Source organism: Phymastichus coffea, unplaced genomic scaffold (assembly GCF_024137745.1).
Source record: "Phymastichus coffea isolate CEN01 unplaced genomic scaffold, Cenicafe_Pcof_1.1 PCOF00033, whole genome shotgun sequence".
In the NCBI taxonomy this organism is placed as follows: Eukaryota; Metazoa; Arthropoda; class Insecta; order Hymenoptera; family Eulophidae; genus Phymastichus; species Phymastichus coffea.
Genome location: NW_026706844.1, coordinates 1,217,338 through 1,237,606, shown reverse-complemented (window position 1 = coordinate 1,237,606; position 20,269 = coordinate 1,217,338). Strand labels below are relative to the sequence as shown.

The window sequence follows — 20,269 nt, the reverse complement described above, 5'->3', positions numbered from 1 at the left end:
GACGTACGGTCAATAAACAGTATTATCTTGAAGTTATGCGCCGTTTGCGAGAAGCAACACGAAGAAAACGCCCAGAATTGTGAGAAAACAATTCATGGCTTTTGCATCACGATAATGCCCCTGCTCACTCATCTTTGCTTGTGAGAGATTTTTTGGCCAAAAACAACACCACAATCATGCCTCAGCGACCATATCCACCGGATTTGGCCCCATGTGACTTTTTCTTGTTCCCAAAACTAAAGAGACCTATGAAAGGACGAAGATTTGCAACGATTGAAGAGATAAAGACTGCATCGCTGGAAGAGCTCAAGGCTATACCGAAAAGTGCTTATGAGAAGTGCTTTGAGGATTGGAAAAACCGTTGGCATAAGTATCTGAGGGGGATTACTTTGAAGGGGACAACATAAATATTGATAAATATATAAATATTTTTTCTTAAAAATATAAAGTCACCTTACTTTTTGAACACACCTCGTATTAGTGTAACAAATTTGATGATTGTTTGCTTTCATATTAAACTTGAAAATGTTGATACTCACTACATTGTAGGACCGCTTATAATAGCGTTGAACAAGAATAATTGTCGATGGAAGCAAACCACTCATTTTTACAAAGAATTATGTTTTTATAATGATGTAACTGTACTAAAAAATTATAATATTCAGCGACAACTGATTTATCATAACGTAAAATCCAATGATGTGCTTACCAATCATATTCTTACTATTTAATTCATTTTCATGATTATATTTTTGTATTGTTGTGAGAAATAAAATTATATTATTCCATATTTATTAGTAAATTATTGAAAAACAAATTTAGAACAATAGTGAATGTTGGCAATATATCGACAAAATAATAATAATATTTTATAATGTATTTATTGGAATCATATAGCCCATATGTTGTCGATATTTTGGCAAGCTATCGCAGGGGATTCATCTAAATTATTGCGGAAATATTGCGAAAATATTACGAAAATTTTGAGGATATAATAGAAATAACTATTGCCAATATGTTGCCAACAGTTTCTAAAATTAAAATTCACTTAGCAACTATTGGCAATATTTTGCTAATCGACCTCTAGATAAATATTGCCAATAGCCTTAATATATATATTGGCAGTATATTGCCAATACATCTGTAATACTTTTTGCCAATATTTTTGCAATATATTGACAATAGTTTTGATTTTTACGCGGGGGGTCATCTGGACTCACCATAATAAATGAATTTTTTACGAATGACGGTCAGCTGTTTCATAAAAGGCCTACATTGATTCTAACACTCTTATAACGCTTGATGATGCAGTGTTGCAATTGACAATGAATATAAAATATAATTTAATTTTGGTACATTTCTGAAAGAAATTAAAAGATTATAGGTCTTGTGCGTCAAACTTAAATTACTTGTTTAATTTTTAAAAAGGAGGATGGTGCCTTGAAATTAAGCCGAATTAATTTTATTAGAAGCTTTACTATTTTACATAAAACAAAGTTATGAAATAACTCATCGGTTGAAATCCAAATTAACCATTGATTGCTTTTTTTTCTCGGACGAATTATAGGGTATTTTTAGGGAGAGTGGAAAAAAAAATTTAGTTGCTTTCATAATTATGCATTTAAACAGTATTTAACGGATCTAGACGACAACATTTTTTGACACCTCTTGATAAACTTTCATTTAGGTGCTTTGGACTTGGCAAACCAAAATAGTGTAATGACAGCGAGGGTTTCTATTATTAAGAATATAAGAGCGTTACAATCGGCTCATAAAATTTAGATTTTCAATCAATATCATAAGGTTGCAGAAAAAGGAATTCAGCAGGAAATTGAGGATCGTTAAACCAGAAAATCTGTGGAAAAACTGTGTATGATTAGAAAGGAAAGCAAAATTCATTAATAACACGGCGTTATTTAGTTTTCGTTAATAAATAAATATCAAACGTTAAACAATTCCAGATCAGTAAAAATTGAATTTACGTTACGTTTCAGTTCGGTTTTTATAGAAGTGATAAGCCTTCCTTCATCAAGGTTGCATCAAAATGAGTAGAATGGAAGAATATACTTACATTTTCGAAATTTTTATTTGTTTTGTTGTAGATGTAAAATAATGATCCTAATTATCAATTTTTTACTGTAAATAGATTCTTTAGCATCATTTATCTTGATTGATTTATGGTTAATATACGTCTCATCATCTATACGATGCATTATTTACTCGTTGACGGGCTTTTCCAGTACTGCTATTATCAATTTTCATTATTGAAAAATGTAAAATTTTTTTCCGAAATCAAATCGATCTTTGTATGAAAGCATTTAATAACGAATAATTTAACATTAAATACAGGTATATAATGCGCTGAAATTCAATACACAATGTGTGTTAAATATTACATTGTTTATTCTTTTTAAAAAATTAATATTTTTGGTGATAATTTCATTTTTCTGAAACGCAAATTGATACGAAAAAATTGAGATATCTTAATTATCATTTCTTTTTAAGTATTCGATACTTTTCAGGATCTTATTTCACATTTCAGGATTTCTCACGCAAGCCAATTGTCCCTTTCCCGAATGTGTTAGGTATGGTATTTTTCAAAACATCGTACAGAATGAGGAAAGTGCGATTTTGAACGTGAGCGTGAGGCAAACTCGTATTTGCCGCAGGGCGTATTGAAAATATATTTTTAAACAATTGAGAATATACTTCTTTTGATTACATGCAATGATGTAATATTTGCGCTTTATACAGTATTCTTTCGTGTCTTTCTCAATTTTTTTACACATAGGTTGTTTGAGAAACTAAAAAAAATATATTTGGCTTTTTTAATTTTTATCATTTATTTAAAAATGTTTCCACCAATGTTTATTATTCTACAAATCGAATCATTTTTTATAAATATACATCAAAAACTGAATCTGTACCATTATTTATAAACATAAAATTTAAGCAATGATTTGTAACAACCCAACTGAGGAGAAATTAAAAACTACAATTCCTTCTTAGATAAGAGATTTATTTCTTAAGATATCGTGAAAAACAAAGGTATCATTAATCTGTTTTCTAGGCTTACAATTAATCGTAAAGGTAAGAAGTGCACTTTAATAAATATGCTATTTGAACTGGATCATTGGAATGATTTATATTATATTATAGATGACGTAAAGTCGAATGATAAATATCTAGAAAAAAATTCTAATATTGTGTAAATTGCAACTGTGAATTTGAATTTTATAAAATATTGAATTCGTGAGGCTTAATTTTAAAGGTGAACCGACTGTAAATCTATTACTAATCCCCTTATAAAAAAGTAATGGATACCACGTTGAAGCATATAGTGATCTGATGGCTGAGATATAATTGCGTGATACTATATACTTATGTGGCGAAAATAAGCATATAGGTGTGGTTTTGAGTTGAGATTTTACTAATAAAAATTCAAATCATCATAATTTATCATACGAATAATTTGGAAGATAAGGAAGTAAAAAAGTAGACTGTAATATTGTTTATACACTCATAATATGAAACTAACAACGAAGAAATTGTTTCATACAAATAATATAGGTTGAAATTGCTCTAAATATTTTCTATTAATAATCGAAAATTTGGTTTTTGTAATGTTGCAATCTTTATTCAAAAAGTAGAATAAAAGTTTAATAATAAATTAACCCGTTGAGAAAAAAATAGTATAAGATTATATTTATTGCAGTTTTTAATATAATAAATCATAAATTTGAAAACGTGTTTCATCACTAATACACATTTTCCGCTGTGATATGGGTTTTTAAAAAAAATTGAAAAACTTACCTTTGAAAAAAATAATTTGTTAAATATGTTAATATTGATATAACAATAAGAAATAAAAAAGAAGGTAAAAACGCGTAATGTTTATCTAAACCTATATATTTTTATTTTCCTATATGAAAAAGTGATGCTGAGTGAAGTAATTTTATTTATGACCTGATTAACTGAATTTCGTCACGTGTGTCACAATTATGAGTAAATCGGTCATAATTATAAATCGAAGTACTTTACATCTATCAATACAAATAAGTATAATAATTTGTAGGCATTAAACTGTAAATTACTTCTAGATTCTCTCAATGGCCTAACCTTAAAAAAAGACGATAAAGTAATCTTAAAGCACTTCAATTGCATTTATTTATTGGACATATAAATTAATTGAATATATCTTTATTGTAAAGTTTAGCTTCGGATAAATATGATCAATATTGAAAAGAATGGTAAATTGATATTTTATATGAAATTCTGCGAATTTATTTCGGTGCAGTCGGTACCGTTAATTTATTTTAAATAAATTTTGAAATTTAATTTATAAATGTAAACAAACTCTCCAAATGGTTTCAGATGAACAATGGGAAAAACAGTGGAATAAAATAATATATCTGTTAATATGGAGAAATCCTATGGAAAGCTTGATACCATGAACCAATACGTTAAAAAAGAAACAAAATTAAATTATTAGGCGCAGCTGATGGTTCTATTCTATCCTTATCCTTGCCTTATATTTATTTTTATTTTTTATTTTTATACTTTTTACATATTTTATTCCTATCTTCCTATCTTAAAAGAATGATGGATAAAATGTGTCGCCGACATCCGGCATTCTGATTGGTTGAGGTTTGAAATGGCGCGGAAATTTTAAAAGTTAGATTTCGTTTAATTTTTTTCATTTTTTAATTTATTTATTATATTATTTACATGTACGTAATAGTTAAAAGTGATTTTAATTTGATTATGCATAAACGTATTTTTCTACATGTGGGAAAACGTAATCATCGAGATTCGAATTTAAAAATTGCAAATATATAGAAATCCTAACCTAACTCTAATTATTAGTCTGAATGTGTATATATTTTCACGGTTTTCCAATTTATATATTTCAATGCATGCATATATACTTACATTGTTTTTCTTATCTCTCTCTGATCAATTGACTGATTAATTCACTTACATGATACAATAACAGTACCTCTATATACATGTATTTTTTGTGAACAAAGCCAGAAGTACATTGCTGATACTTGTAGAAATATTAAACGATATATCGAATGCCTTCGATAAGCCCACTAAGGCGCGATCGACGATACCATCAGATGATTGTATTCTCCGTTCAATCCCATGGGTATCGTTGACAGTCATAATTTACGGATTCGCTTAATCCCCTTCTCCAATTAAAAAGCGATTGCATTACGTGAGCAAGGTCTAGGTCTAGGTGGCGTCATTGGCATTTCCGCAATTTCTTTTTTGTTAGCTAGCTATTGTTCCCTCTTGATTGAGTAAAAGTGAGCAGTTTTACGTGAGTACGTTTAAGAAAAAAACTTTACCTGTTTTTCCGATACATACACTTGAAATTAGGTAAGTTTATACATATATTTCGTTTAGATTTTATTTTGCGGAAAATTTACGGCTGAATTAGTAATTTGTTTTCACTATCTGTAACCTCTTTGGTTGAAAAACACGTGCACGCGGAGATGTAAGTTTAATACTTTTGTCTGTGGAAAACAAAGAACTGTACAGTGCTTTTCTTTTTCTTTAACAAGCAATTATTTACATTTTTTTAACATACGATCATTTATATGTAAATTTCATGTTGATCTCACTCTCTTTTTAAAAAATAAAAAAAGAATAGTCGTCGTATAATAGTTTCGTTCGCTCTGTGCGTTCTTTTTTTTAAGGCGTATATATATCATTTTAAAAATTTTTTTTATATTAAAAAATCTATGATTTAAATCATTGTCTAAAGTATTTTGATAACGAGAGACCTACTTACATCATAATCTGTTATATAAAAATTATTTAGTAGTAAAAAATATTTTAATTTATAGATATATAAAATGGCTGAAGGAATAAAATTCACAACAAATGATGAATTGGCAGAGATTATCAATAAAGATCAAAATGTGTAAGTATTCCTTTTGTTTTAAAAAAAAATTTTCATCCTCAATTCATTTAATATTTTAAACGTATATACATATATGTATATATATATATATATATATATATATATATATATATATATATATATATATATATATATATATATATATATATATATATATATATATATATTAGTGAAATCATAGGTTTTGTAGAAAACCTGATAGCTCCTGTGCAAGTAGGAGTGAAAAAATGGTGGCTTTTTAAAGTTATTTTGAGCAACGGCAGAAAGAAAATTATGGTTTTGATATGGGGCAAGGAGTTAATTGATTTGTACCAACCACAGTTAACTATAAAGTTAATCTATAAAGAGAATTATATTATGTTAATAATAAATATGGATACATATGTATATATATATATATAAATTCTTTTTTTTTTCATGAAAAAAAAATAACTATATATTTATTTTTAGTTATTACTGGCTGGTTAAAAACTGAATTATCTCTTATCACTAATCAAAATAATACATCCAGTTGGGGCAGTGGCGCAATCACCGACAAGATTTATAAAATAAATGTGCAGATTGCTCAATTTGTTAACTCAGATATTAAAAAAGGAGTAAAGATTCAACTCGAAGGGGAGATCAAGACAACTGGTAACTATTCTTTTTTTTTATTTTAATAATAACTTAAAATGTAAATAATAACATTACTAATTTTTATTTCTTATTCAGATATGCCAACAACTATCCATTGTTTGGATATGACCAAGATAAAAATCTTGACTGATGAACCTATATTAACTGAAAATGAATTGCGTAAGGGATGTCGTACTCCACGAAGACCTTTGGAGGACAAAACCAATGCTTCTGAAAAGTCTCCGAAGAAGAAAAACCCAATAAAAATGGATTTAGAAGATGAGAATGATCTTTGAGTGATTCTTTTTAAATGTTGTTTTCTCATATTTTTAAAAGTTAACCTAACTCAAAATCATCATTTTAATTTCTCTTTGAATTCAAATTAACGTAAAGCCTTTTACTTCATTTAATATAATTATTTTGATTCCTTTGTTTAATTTGAAAATATCTTTGAAAATTTATTTTAAAAAAATATAAATAAATATTGTGTTATGCTGACTGCAATTTTTATATTATGCTACTTAAAATTAAGTATATATTTATTATATGAGTTCTATTCTAATAATAATTATTTAATATTTAGTAATAATATTAATCTAATAATAATAATTTAATATTTAGTTCATAATTCATTATTTATGTGTACTTTAATAATGCAATGACTCTTTTAGTTTTTACATTGTAAAGATTATTAAGATGAAAATTTTTTCAATTTGTAATAATTTGACTGATTTAATCGGGATAGTCACTAATGATAAAATAAAAGTAGTATTAATACTTATAAGTGTAGATGTATGAATTACCATTGAAAACATTTTCATCTACATAATCTTTTAAAATATGTAATATATCATGAATGTATTTGTGAAACAATAAAAATAAAAAAAACAACCTTTCCCAATAATTACATAATAAAAAAAGTTTACAAACGAATTTCTTTTTTTACTTCTCTTCTTTTTGATATGAATATGATTTGATTACAAAAAATATGAATTTACTGAATATAGATTTCAATTTAGTAAAATGAATTATATTATGATTATTTAAAAACATGTTTTATTATCACAAATATTGCGTCTGCAATTTTTAAATTCATAATTTTCTTTCGCTATTAACACGTTCCAAAAAAACCGTATATGGTAAATATTTTTTAATTTACAAAATTTATTATAATTATAACGAATTTAGATTTCAGTAACGATCTATATATATACACTATGTTCTGTAATTTGTGTATATTGTAAAAGCTATATTTTATTAATCAATCGAATAATTTGCGCATGAGAATTTTCACCATTTCTATAGTAACGACCACGTTTCTTTTAACATACCAAAACAATTAAACACTGTTCAGTTGAATTTGTGCTATAAATTAATAAATAATTATCGTCGAGAATCGCCAGGGACCAAGAATTTTATTCAGCCGTGATCATTGCCGTTTAATTTACAGCATTATTTATTGATGTAAGTATAATATATTTAATTACTGAATAGATTTTCAATAAATTATTTTATAACCTTAAAGTTAATATTACTACTATTCTAATTAATTTATTTTCAATTCAATTTATTCTCATGAAATTCTATTTCAATTGAATTCAATTTATTTTCATCAATTCGTCGTAATTAAATATACAAAAACTAAAATTTGATTTATTATATGTCATATTTATACTTTGATTATATTTAAATCATCAACTGTTTTTGGCAAAGATAAATGAATTATATGTAATTTGAGTCTATGTACATTTTCCAGTGAAAAAAAAAATTTCAGTATTTCATAGTTCTTCCTATTGCCAATCCAGTGAGCGAAATTTATTGTTTTTTTTAATGGAAAAATTGATGTGTATACCTATAATTAGCATAGTAATTAATCATTTGACAATTTGCTTTATTAGAATAGAAATATTTTTATAAGGGAATTTTTATTTTCTATTGTTATCTCGATATATAATAATACTTGATCATGAAACTAAGCAAATTGTTAAATTATTATGGGCATACTCATGATAAATAAACTTATTTTTCATAAAATATATTTTTATTACATGAATATCTCATGTAATATGCACTGGGATATATTATTATTCTTTTGTATTTTTCTCTACATACTAAAGAATGTTTTTTATTTTTACAGGTTAAAAATTCAATAAGATAATAATAAGAATTTATAAACATATCCAATCCACTTGTGAATTGAGGATTCCAATTGGATATCATTGTGAGAATAAACTCAATCATTAACTTCCACAGGTAATTTTTGATACACTTGATTGATACAAAAACTTTAGTAATATACTTTCAAATATTATCAAAATTATTTTTTTAGAATTTTGTGACCTATACATTAAAACATTATAATATATACGAAATAAATAAATATTAAATATTGTAATACTAATTTTATGGAAACATTTTTTTACGTAATAATAAATACAGTTACAATATAATTAAACATTGTATTCAGAAGTGAAATTAATTGTTTCAATTACAAAAGCATTTTAATTACGAATTTGTTAACTACTTCTCTTTCTTTTTCAGGATTGCCTGGAACGCTGCTTACATTTACTTTACTTTTACAAAATTACTTTACTTTTAGAAAATTACTTTACTTTTACAAGAACTTACTTTTACAAAAACTTACTGAAAATAACTAAAGCAACAACAAAATCAATAACAAAAAAAATAAATTGACAAACATATGCAAACAAAACAAGTATTTTTTAATCAAACGATTTATAAAAATTATCACAACTTGAAAAATAAAAAATTTTTTTAACTGCAATAACCATTACAATCATTGACTTTTAACCTTTTCTCGACACATTAAACATTGATATTGTATATAATATATATAATATAATATTAATTTTATATCATATTTACACATCAACAATTATTTGTTTTTCTGTTTCAAAAAATCATCTATATGTTCAATACTCATTTTAATCTAAATTCTATTAAATATTACAAATTATTTTAAGATAAATGAGTTTAGCATATTTTTAATTTGGAAGTTTGTTTCTATATACATTACTCTCCATAAAAAATTCAGATTTCATACAAATTAACATTATTTTTTAATATAATTTTTCCTGTAATATCAATCGTACATCTGCAAATTTCTATTATTATCATCACTTTCTATAATCATTATGCCTGCTAGAGCAGTTAGACGAACACCCGAAGAACAACGAATTTTTCAAGAAGCTAAACGACTTCGAGATAGAGAAAATTTACGTCACAGACGTCAAGCAGCTCGAGACCGATTGAGGGTACGAACTACAGGAATAGACGAAGATTACTTAGGACCAATGAATGTACTATGTTCACATTGCAATGCTAAACATTTTCAAGATGAAAAGATTTCTAATAAAGGTTTATCATTCAGTGACTGTTGTAGCCATGGTTCTGCTTTATTAGATCCTTTACCTACATTTCCTTCTGAACTTCAATCACTATTCACAGGCAACAATCCGAAATCAAACTTATTTATAAAAGACATTAGATCCTACAACAATTCATTAGCTTTTGCTTCTTTAAATGCCAACTTATTTAATTTTACACCTAATCGTCCTGGACCTTTTTGTTTCAAAATACAAGGTCAAATTTATTACCAGATAAATACAGCATTGTACCCGAATGAAGGAGAAAATCCATCGTTCGGACAACTTTTTATAGTCGATCAATTAGAAGCATTAAATTATCGTTTAAGTTTTAGATTAGATTAGTTCTACATTAGATTTTGAACTTTTAAAATCTTTGGATACAATTATACGTGAAAATAATATTTTTGCTTAATCTTATGAAATGATGAGAGTTGAAATTGAAAGACAACAAGCATTAGAAGGTAATAATAATCTTACTGAGCCTGAATTGCAGCTGTTATTTACTTTACAACCAAATGTAGATCGAAGAAGATACAATTTCCAACGCGTTAACGAAGTTGCTGCTGTATTTTCAACAACAGCAGACGGAGAAATTCCAGAATCGTATGCAACGATTAGAAACAAACGTACAAAAGATTTAAAATTTGTCAGCACAATGAATCCAAATGTTGAACCTTGGATATATCCGTTATTTTACCCATATGGTACTCAAGGATGGCATAAAGATATATTGCGGGTTAATAGTGTCAAACGCGTCTCCAGAATGGCATATTATAGGCATCGAATGGCCATAAGACCAGATGAATTTAATCCTTTCATTATGGGTGGTAGATTATTTCAACAATGGGTAGTTGATAGTTACGTTAAAGTTGAAAAAGACCGAATCCAATATTGTAAAGATCATCAAAAAGAATTGAAAGCTGATACTTACAAAGGACTCAGTGATTACATGCAAAATACAGCTGAAGAAGTTGGCGGACAAGTAGGTAAAACCGTTATTCTTCCATCGTCGTTTACTGGATCACCACGTTATATGCAGCAATGTTATCAAGATGCTATGGCCTTGGTAAATGAAAAAGGTAAACCGGATATTTTTCTTACAATGACATGTAATCCAAATTGGCCTGAAATTAAAGAAAATCTTTTACCTGGTCAACAAACTTCTGATAGACCAGATATTGTAGCACGAATATTTCACTTAAAGAAAGAACGAATAATTGATTTAATTGTTAAAAAAAAATTTTTTGGTGAAGTGGCTGCTTATGTTTATGTAATAGAATTCCAAAAACGAGGTTTACCACACATGCATTTATTGATAACATTAGCAAATGGTTATAAGTGGACCACTCCTGAAATTGTTGATAAATTTATATCAGCTGAATTTCCAATTAAAGAAAATAATCCACAATTATATGATATTATTCTAAAACACATGGTCCATGGTCCATGTGGTGATTGGTGTATGGAAAACGACAAATGTTCTAAGAATTTTCCAAAAAGTTTTCAAGATGAAACTACTATGGATGAAAATGGTTTTCCTAATTATCGTCGAAGAAACACAGGCTATACACATCAACGATCTAATGGTCATCAAGTTGATAATAGGTGGATAGTACCTCATTGTTTGCATTTATCAGAATTGTTCGATTGCCACATAAATGTTGAAGCAGTATCGAGTATTATGGCTGTAAAATATTTATATAAATACATATACAAAGGTCATGATGCTGCAACAGTTGTTATTCAAGATTCTGAAAATAGTGTATCGATTTATCACGATGAGATTTACCGATTTATAAATACTCGATATGTTGGTCCTGTTGAATCAGTTTATCGTTTATTAAGTAAAACATTACAAGATAAAAGCCATACTATTATAAGATTACCTATACATTTACCCAATCATCAATCCATCATTATTTCAAATAACCCTGTAACATTAGAAACCCTGAATAGTGCAAGTAGTATGTTGTTAGATTACTTCAAACTAAATCTCGAAAATGAAATTGCAAGACAATATTACTATTCCGAAATTCCACAACATTTTACACATATAAAGAAAAAAAATGGCAATATAAGTAAATGGAGTACTAGAAAGAAACACTTTAATGTCATTGGGCGCATGTATTCTATCAGTCCAACCCAATTAGAATTATTTCATTTAAGAATGCTATTATTGCATGTAAAGGGAGCTGTAAGTTTTGAAAGCTTGAGAACCGTTGATAACACAGTACACCCCACTTTCGTCGCAGCTTGCCTAGCGTTAGGACTGATCGAAAATGACGAAGAATGGAAACTAGCACTAGAAGACGGAACTAAATGGATGATGCCACAAAGACTGCGTCATTTATTTGTCCGAATTCTCATACATTGCCAACCACTTAATCCAGAAGAGCTGTGGAATCATTTCAAAAATCCAATGTCAGAAAATTTTTCTCGTCACCACGAAGAAAGTATAAGTCACAGATTAGCCTATTCTCACATCAATACCTTACTTAACAACGAAGGTCGTAGTTTAGCTGATTTTCCTACAATGGACCAAACAGTCGATATCGAATTTTTGATTCCAGATCAATCGAACGAAAATAATCCTTCAAATGTTAACAGAACTGACATATCTTTAGAACAAATGGCAAATATAGGACAGCAACGTTATAATACATTAAATCCTCAACAAAAAGAAATAGTTGACATAGTTTTCGAAGCGGCTCACAATTTACATTATACAGGTCCTAGGTGCATTTACATGGATGGTCCAGGAGGATCGGGAAAAACGTACGTTTATGAAACTATATATTATAAATTAACTTCAGAGAACATTAAAATATGTTCAATGGCATTTACCGGCATTGCAGCTTCTTGCAATGCATTACTTCCAAATGGAAAGACTGTACATAAAACTTTTGGCTTACCAGTACCTCTGTTTCAAGATTCTTCTTCTAATATCAAAGCACAATCTCAAGAAGCTCAAATATTAAGAGAAACTGATGTATTTATTTGGGATGAAATTTCAATGGCTCCGAGATACGCATTAGAAATCGTAAATAAAACTTTACAAAATTTTATGGACAATAATTTGCCATTTGGAGGAAAAATTATAATAGTAGGAGGAGATTTAAAGCAATTGTTGCCAATTAAAGTTCGAGGAACTCGAAGTGAAATATTAAGCCTTTGCGTTGTATACAGTAAAGTTTGGAAATACTTCACCAAATTTTCACTACCTGCAAACATGAGAGTTTTACCAAATGAAATAGAATTTTCCAAATTTTTATTAGATATTGGCAATGGAACATTGAATGATCAAAATGATTGTGTAAATCTTCCTGAACATTGTATACTTCCACCAACTTCTAACATAATTGATGATACATTTGGTATATTAATGAAAGAAAACAAGTTCCAAGATATGTGTAAATGCGCTATATTATCGGCTAGAAATGTTGACGTAGACGACATTAATAAACAAATTACTAACTTATTAAATAAAGATTCTGAACGTATATACACTGCCATCGATGTCGTTGTTAATAACAATGGTGAATTAGACGATCTTATTTTACCAGAACATTTGCACAATTTAAATCCAACAAGTTTACCTCCTCATGAATTACGCTTAAGGCAAAATCGTATTATAATGCTCATCAGAAATATCAGTATTAATGAAGGTTTGTGTAATGGAACGAGATTGCAAATAATCGACTTATCAAACCATTTAATAAAATATAAAATTTTAACAGGCGATAAAACTAACGAAGTTGTATTTTTAAATCGCATAACTTTGTATTCTGAAAATGATTATCCATTTTCATTTAAGAGAAGACAATTTCCAATCAAACTAGCTTTTGCAATGACAATCAATAAAGCTCAAGGACAAACTTTTAATAAAACGACTGTAGATCTTAGAAGAGACGTATTTAACCATGGGCAACTTTATGTTGCAATGTCCAGAGTTCGATCTTGGGATTCTATCAAAATATACTTAGGAAATTATGTACAGTTAAGAAAAGTTAAAAATCTCGTGTATAATGAACTATACCAAAAATAATTCACAATTTGCAAGTTATCGAAATTTCAATAAATTGAAGACTGTAAATTATTCTTGGTACTTACGTGCAATAATATGTCAATGAATGCGAGACTGAATAATATGTGGTGCATACTTCTAAATTATTTTTAAATAAATCTTTTTTATTAAATATAGTTTTATTACAATACATTTGAAAGAAAAAAATTACAGCGCGCGTAGCGCGCTCATTGTTTCTAGTATCTTTAAAAAACGATGAGTTGCTGACATCCAACGTTGTGATTTGTTGATGCAAAAATAGAACGCGAAATTTTGAATTTTCCTATACTTTGAAATATTATTATTATTATATATCAAAGAGTGTAAGATTTCTATTTTAGCGATAAATTCAATTTATGAATAATTAACATGGATAATAAACTGCAAGAATGGAAATATGTTAGTAAATTGGTTTAAAAACATAATACGCTATGTTTTGAAATTATTTGTACAAATTGTTAATTTTATAACCATCTCCGATACTACAATCAATATCGTTGTGTTAAAATTTGGTAGAAAGAAAAAGAGAATGAATAAAAATAAAATAGAGACTACATATTTATCTTTTGTATATTTTAAATTAAAACGTATGCGAACAAAGGAAATTAATTATCAAAATATTAAACCCGTTAAATTAGAAGAATATTCACGGGTGTTTTCATAGTGGCAGCAAAAAGTACACGATGTTAAATGTATTACTCATACTAATATAAGATTGGAGCCATAATCACTACTATTGAATATATAAGTTTAGTGTTGTATAATAGTATAATAGCATTATTGATCTTAGGTCGAATTAATCTTTTGAATAATTTTTCCGATATATCTTGAAATGAGTAAAAGTTCATCGATTTTTGAGAAAAAATGGGTGCATGTTCTATTTTTATTCATCAATAAATATTGACGTATGTAGTCTATTTTAAACAGCATGACTTATTCGTGTCCATTGAAATCTTGAAGTTGACATGTAAAAGGTTCAAATAATGTAATAAATAATAGTAAAACATTAAAAAAAAAAGCGCGCAAAGCGCGCTAAATAACACTAGTTGGATTAAAATTGGAATTAATGGTGGCAGTTCTCACATTATAACTTTTTCAAGCTTCTATTGATACGTCATATATAAATAAATTCTGTAAATTAGTTCATACAGTATTTTTATTAAAGTGCATTTACTACCTTTGAAAAAACTAAATTAAATCATCGTTCGTTATAACTAATAGTTTATTTTACAATTAATTTCAAAGTAGAAGACAGATTAACTTGTTTTTTGCCTTCCACGATAACTTATAGAAATATTTTAATTTTCGAATATTCTCTTGGTTCATTTGTTATAAAAGAAATAGATAGAATAACGAAATTCTGATGTTAACTTGACCGTAGGTCGTGAATTAAGATACTTTGAGTACACATGCGTACCGGTTTACAAGTAATAAATTGCGTCATGACTGTTGCAGCAAATTTTACAATGGTAATATCAGTAATAGATAAATAAACAAAAAATTAGGGTTTTACTTTATAATTTACTGGGTATTTATTAATGTGTTCGTTTTGTGGTGGCTCATTGTTATTTTAATTACTACAGAATTTTTAACGAGAAGATTTAAAGATAGCTTACTTTTTCCGAAAAGAGGCCGACTGCAACGTCATTTTTTGACTATTAGTCGCAGACTTATGCTACAACCAAGTCAATGATGAAAAAAAATCCATATTGTCAGCAAACCGTTTCCCTTTTCACTGGGTCCGCCCCCATTGAAATCATTTTAACCGTTTTAAAAATATATGCAAACATACATAAAACAATTTATGTCAAATAAAAAATCTTCTTTTTTGAAGTCGGTGAAAAGAATAGATGACACTGCAGAAAATTCATAGATGTCTGCAATTCTTTGTGTCGATGTACATAGGATGAAGTTTTATTTTCAATTTTTTAAAACGGTCTTCTTAAATAATGAAACTCAAAACAAAGTAGGTTGTATTTATGTACATATTCACACTGACAATTTTAAAATATCAATTGACATAATTACAAATGTACAATATAGTGTGGTTATTGGAATCGTGTATACAAAGAGCGATCAAGAGAAAGAACAAACACAATAATATGCATTATACATAAATCATATAAATATATAACACATCAACAAGCTAGCATTTTTTTAACATACTTTCCGTTAAGTACATTGTAAAAAATGTGGATTTACTATTGATCGAAAGACTTATGCATGAAATTATGAATAAACCGATGGTCATAATAAATTAACTGAAAGGTTGGATGACAAATCCCATGCGTACGTTAGATTTAGTTATAAAGGCTGAAAGGTTTGGCAGACAGGTATGAGAGTAGTGAAAAAATAAAGTAAACAAAAAACAAAACAAGTTTTAGCAAGTCAGACAAGATACACCACAAAAGAAAGAAAGAAAAGGCGGAGGCCCCTTGTAGGCGGCCTCTTGTTTTCTGTCTCTGTTTTCTCAGCTCGAAGCGATATTCGTGTGCCTCCGGGCAAAAGTTACGTGGCTTGTGACGGACAGGTGACGTAGACAAATGCCGCTCATTTGTCTCGCTTCAAAGATTAAGTATACGATATATATATATATATATATATATATATATATATAGTGTACTACTATATATATGTATACACTGCGTGTGTGTGTGTATGTGTGCATGTGCATGTACATGCACATCATAGGCACACGTGTACACCTTACAGCATACGCATAGAGAAGCAACACCTATAGCTTGCCAGTTCTCGGAAGTTAAGATTTTTTCCGATTTTCCGTTGCATCTCGTGCGTCCCATTATTGCTGACCGCCAACGGTTTTTCCATTGTTTTCTTCGACTTTCTCACTTGAACATTCCACAAAGCTGAAGAATTCTACATATACGGGTCTTATTTGTATCTTAAAATTATGGCATGAATGCAAACCATATTAAACTATATTTGTTTATGAACTATATTAAAAACTACACTTTTATATCATAATTATATTAATTGTCGCACATAAGTAAGCTGATCATTGTTTGTTGCAGCAGCTAGTTGTAAGCACGCTCATTTGTAAAGCAACTAGCGATCGGTATAATAATTATTGCAAAACGAGTTTTCTGTTTATGTAGTTATAATATCGCAGGATCATTATGATGAGGGTTTTGGGGACATCCATTGAAGGAAATAAATGTTCGAACATAGAGCTTTAATACTTGTCAATGCTGATTCTGAACTGAAATTAGTCAAAAAAACTTTTAAGAAAATCAATGGTTATCGATTTGAGACTGCTGCGTATTCACCGATCGAAATATTATATAGTATACGGCTGTCATAGCTATTAACGACTTTTTGGTAGGCTATAAGTACTTACTGTAAAATAAAGAAAGCAAGATAACGGCTTGAGAAGGTATCTCTATCTCTATGTATATCGCTATCTTTCTCCCTATCCGTCTCCTGTTCCCCCTCTTTCGGACAGTAGAATTGAGAAGAAAAAACGTAACGATAGAGAAATAAAAAGGCGAAAGGACGAAAGAAGGAAAGAGCGGCAGCGACGGCGGTGGAGGTTAACTTATGGATATCCATAGCAACCAAGTCAAGCCATTAATAACTCCGACGGGAACGCCCTATCCTTATTTTATACCTTTTCTTTTAAGTCGAGCGCACCTTCGGTTTTTTCTTTCTCGCGAGCAAGCAGGTAGGTAGTTGTTTTGCTCGCACACGCATACATGCATGAACCCGTCACGGGAACATCTAAAAATTTAATGCTTTTCGACACTAAATTTTGATTCTGTACCTTCAACTCTTTTTCTTTCTATCTTTCTTATACTCTACGCATATAAATATATTTTTTCACATTTTTGTTTATTTATTATTTTATTATATGTTAGTTTACTTCAAAATATTTCTTATTCATTTAGATATTCTTTATTTTTAGGTTAACAGTGTTGAGTTTGGGTCGAAGAGGCAAACGTGAAAAATGTTGCTGGAGTATCTTTCATTGTACTTTCATGATTTCTGACGCTGTTCGACTGATTACCGGACACTTTTTATTGTTTATAGATAATGGTGGGATAGCCTGGTAGGATTCAAAATTTAGATAATTATTTTAGAGTCCATCTGGTATGTTGATGGTGGAACGGCTGCTACTGCAGCTGTGTCAAAATATATTCCTCAAAACGATGTCGATGTCTCTTTATTTCGCAATAACTATTCCCCTGCAAATAACACTTTGAGGACTTTCAATTAGCAATAGACACATGCATGCTCCTATTTGAGTTTTGTTGTTTTTCTAGTTTGTTCGTTGAGAATCGTATTTTCCGTTTCATTGGAGTAGTTTGAATCAAGTTTTAAATTTAATTTTAATTAATTTTCAATTTAATTTAATTAAGTAGTTTTAATTTTCAAGTTTCAGTGTATAACTATATGAAATGAACTTTGTCGATAGAAATATAATTTTAATTCTGTAAAGCGATTCTCAATTTTTTTTTCCACCTCTTATTAAACGTGTTTGTGAACCATTTTTTTCTCTTCTTTGCTTTAATCTTGCTTAATAATTATAAATGATACATTAGCAACAATAATTATTTTGCCATATGAGCTTATTATATCTGAATTGAATGCTAATAACCATCAATCGATTTTTATTTAATCTAAGACCATTTTTATTTACGTTTTGTTATTCGTTTTTGATAGCCGTTTCAATTACAATACCACTTATAAATATTTGTTAACGTTTTAGTCAGTATACAAAGTTAAGCCTGACAATGTGTTAAGTCGTTTTTTGTTATCATATGTAAATTAATTTATTTGCGGACAAGAAAAGTATTCAAATATCAAATAATTTGTTATAAATGTACTTATATTTTGGAATTGCAAGTGTATTCGTAATCTATTTAGATGTATCATATATAAAGCAAACTAAACTAGAACAAGATAAGAAAAGTTTGATATAGCGAAATATGCAAAGAAATCTAACAGTTGATTTTAGAAGTAACATATGCGTGAAAAGAAGTAGAAAAAGATAGTAAGAAAAAAAATAGAATCGGACCTGGTCGCTATCTCATAAGCAAAACAAGTTGTGAGGGCTGTCGAGACAATTGATAAACGAAGAAGACAGATGTTCAAGAGCGAATATGGAAGTGAAGAGTGCGTGAAAGGGTGTCAAAACTTGGCAGTAGATCGCAGTGGGTGTCACTTGGTCGGATGGCATTACGACTGATGGTACGAATTGTCATTCCGCAAGTGCCGTGGTGCTGTGACCATGTGCACGGGGGTCACGTACGCCCCCTCGATTTGCTACAATTCATTATGTTGGCCTAGCAATAAAAACCGCACAGCTCAACTAGAATATTTTGCCGAATAATAGTTTGTCTATAAGCACATTACAGATTTGCAATTCGGATGACTAACAAGTGAATTCTTGACAGAACGATTTTATTACTACATTAAGAAGAAAAACTTTGAATATCGGATAGAGAAATTTTGAAATCGATCGCTCAGTATTTTACTCGTGTATCGAGTACAATAAGGTGCTCTCTGCAGTTAGTCGATGATGAGGTTATTAATTGACAGCTGTATGTACCCCGGTATATATTGTCGAATAAAAATTAAAGGGAGGGTATAAAAGAAGAGAAGAAGCGTACCGACACAGATAGCGCGAGTTGATCAAAAAAGGGCAACGAGCTGCAAGCTACAAGCTAAGGGCTGAACTCTTTGGCATCCCTTAACTCGGCCTAACGTAAAGCTGGAAACGTTTGAGAGAGTGAGGCAAGAGAAAAGAGCTGTGAGTCTATATACGCATGCACGCACAGTTGCGGCAGCGAAAATATAGGAAGAGGAGGTTTACAAGCCAAGTGATCATCGTATGCATTTAAATTGGCTCATTAAAGCCCTTCTCTGCCCAAGTCTCCTTCGGCAACTAAGGTGCAGCTAACGCTGCCAAAACTACTGCTGCTTCTTTCTCGTTCGTATAATAGTGCAGCGCTGTCTTCGATTCAGTCGTCCACCTGCATCTCTAGCAGTAATACTAGATAAGTACGTACTAATTGTCGAAGATGATGCATTTTTTCATGCAATCAAAATTGCTATCGGGGCCACTGGAAAGACGTTTGAGTGTCTGGGCGAAACTTGTTGCCGATCTCGATCGTTTTATCTCGAATGCATTGGCTGATAGTTAGCGCCGTATCAAAAATTATGTAATTAGGTTGAGTCACGAAGTGCATAGCCATATGCAGGTGCAGCGATACGACATGGCCGTTGGGTGCAACGGCGACTCTGGGTGAG

The 20,269-nt window shown here is 29.4% G+C and overlaps 1 protein-coding gene across 1 annotated transcript in view; it reads left to right on the top strand.

Annotated features, from left to right (window-relative positions):
- Positions 1-10,360: 10,360 nt before the first annotated feature.
- Positions 10,361-20,269, top strand: part of LOC131663341 (uncharacterized) — a 35,516-nt gene continuing 25,607 nt past the window's right edge. The window contains exon 1 of the mRNA XM_058933701.1: positions 10,361-13,601. Coding sequence (XP_058789684.1) covers positions 10,361-13,601 — 3,241 coding nt within the window. The remainder of the gene's footprint in view (positions 13,602-20,269) is intronic.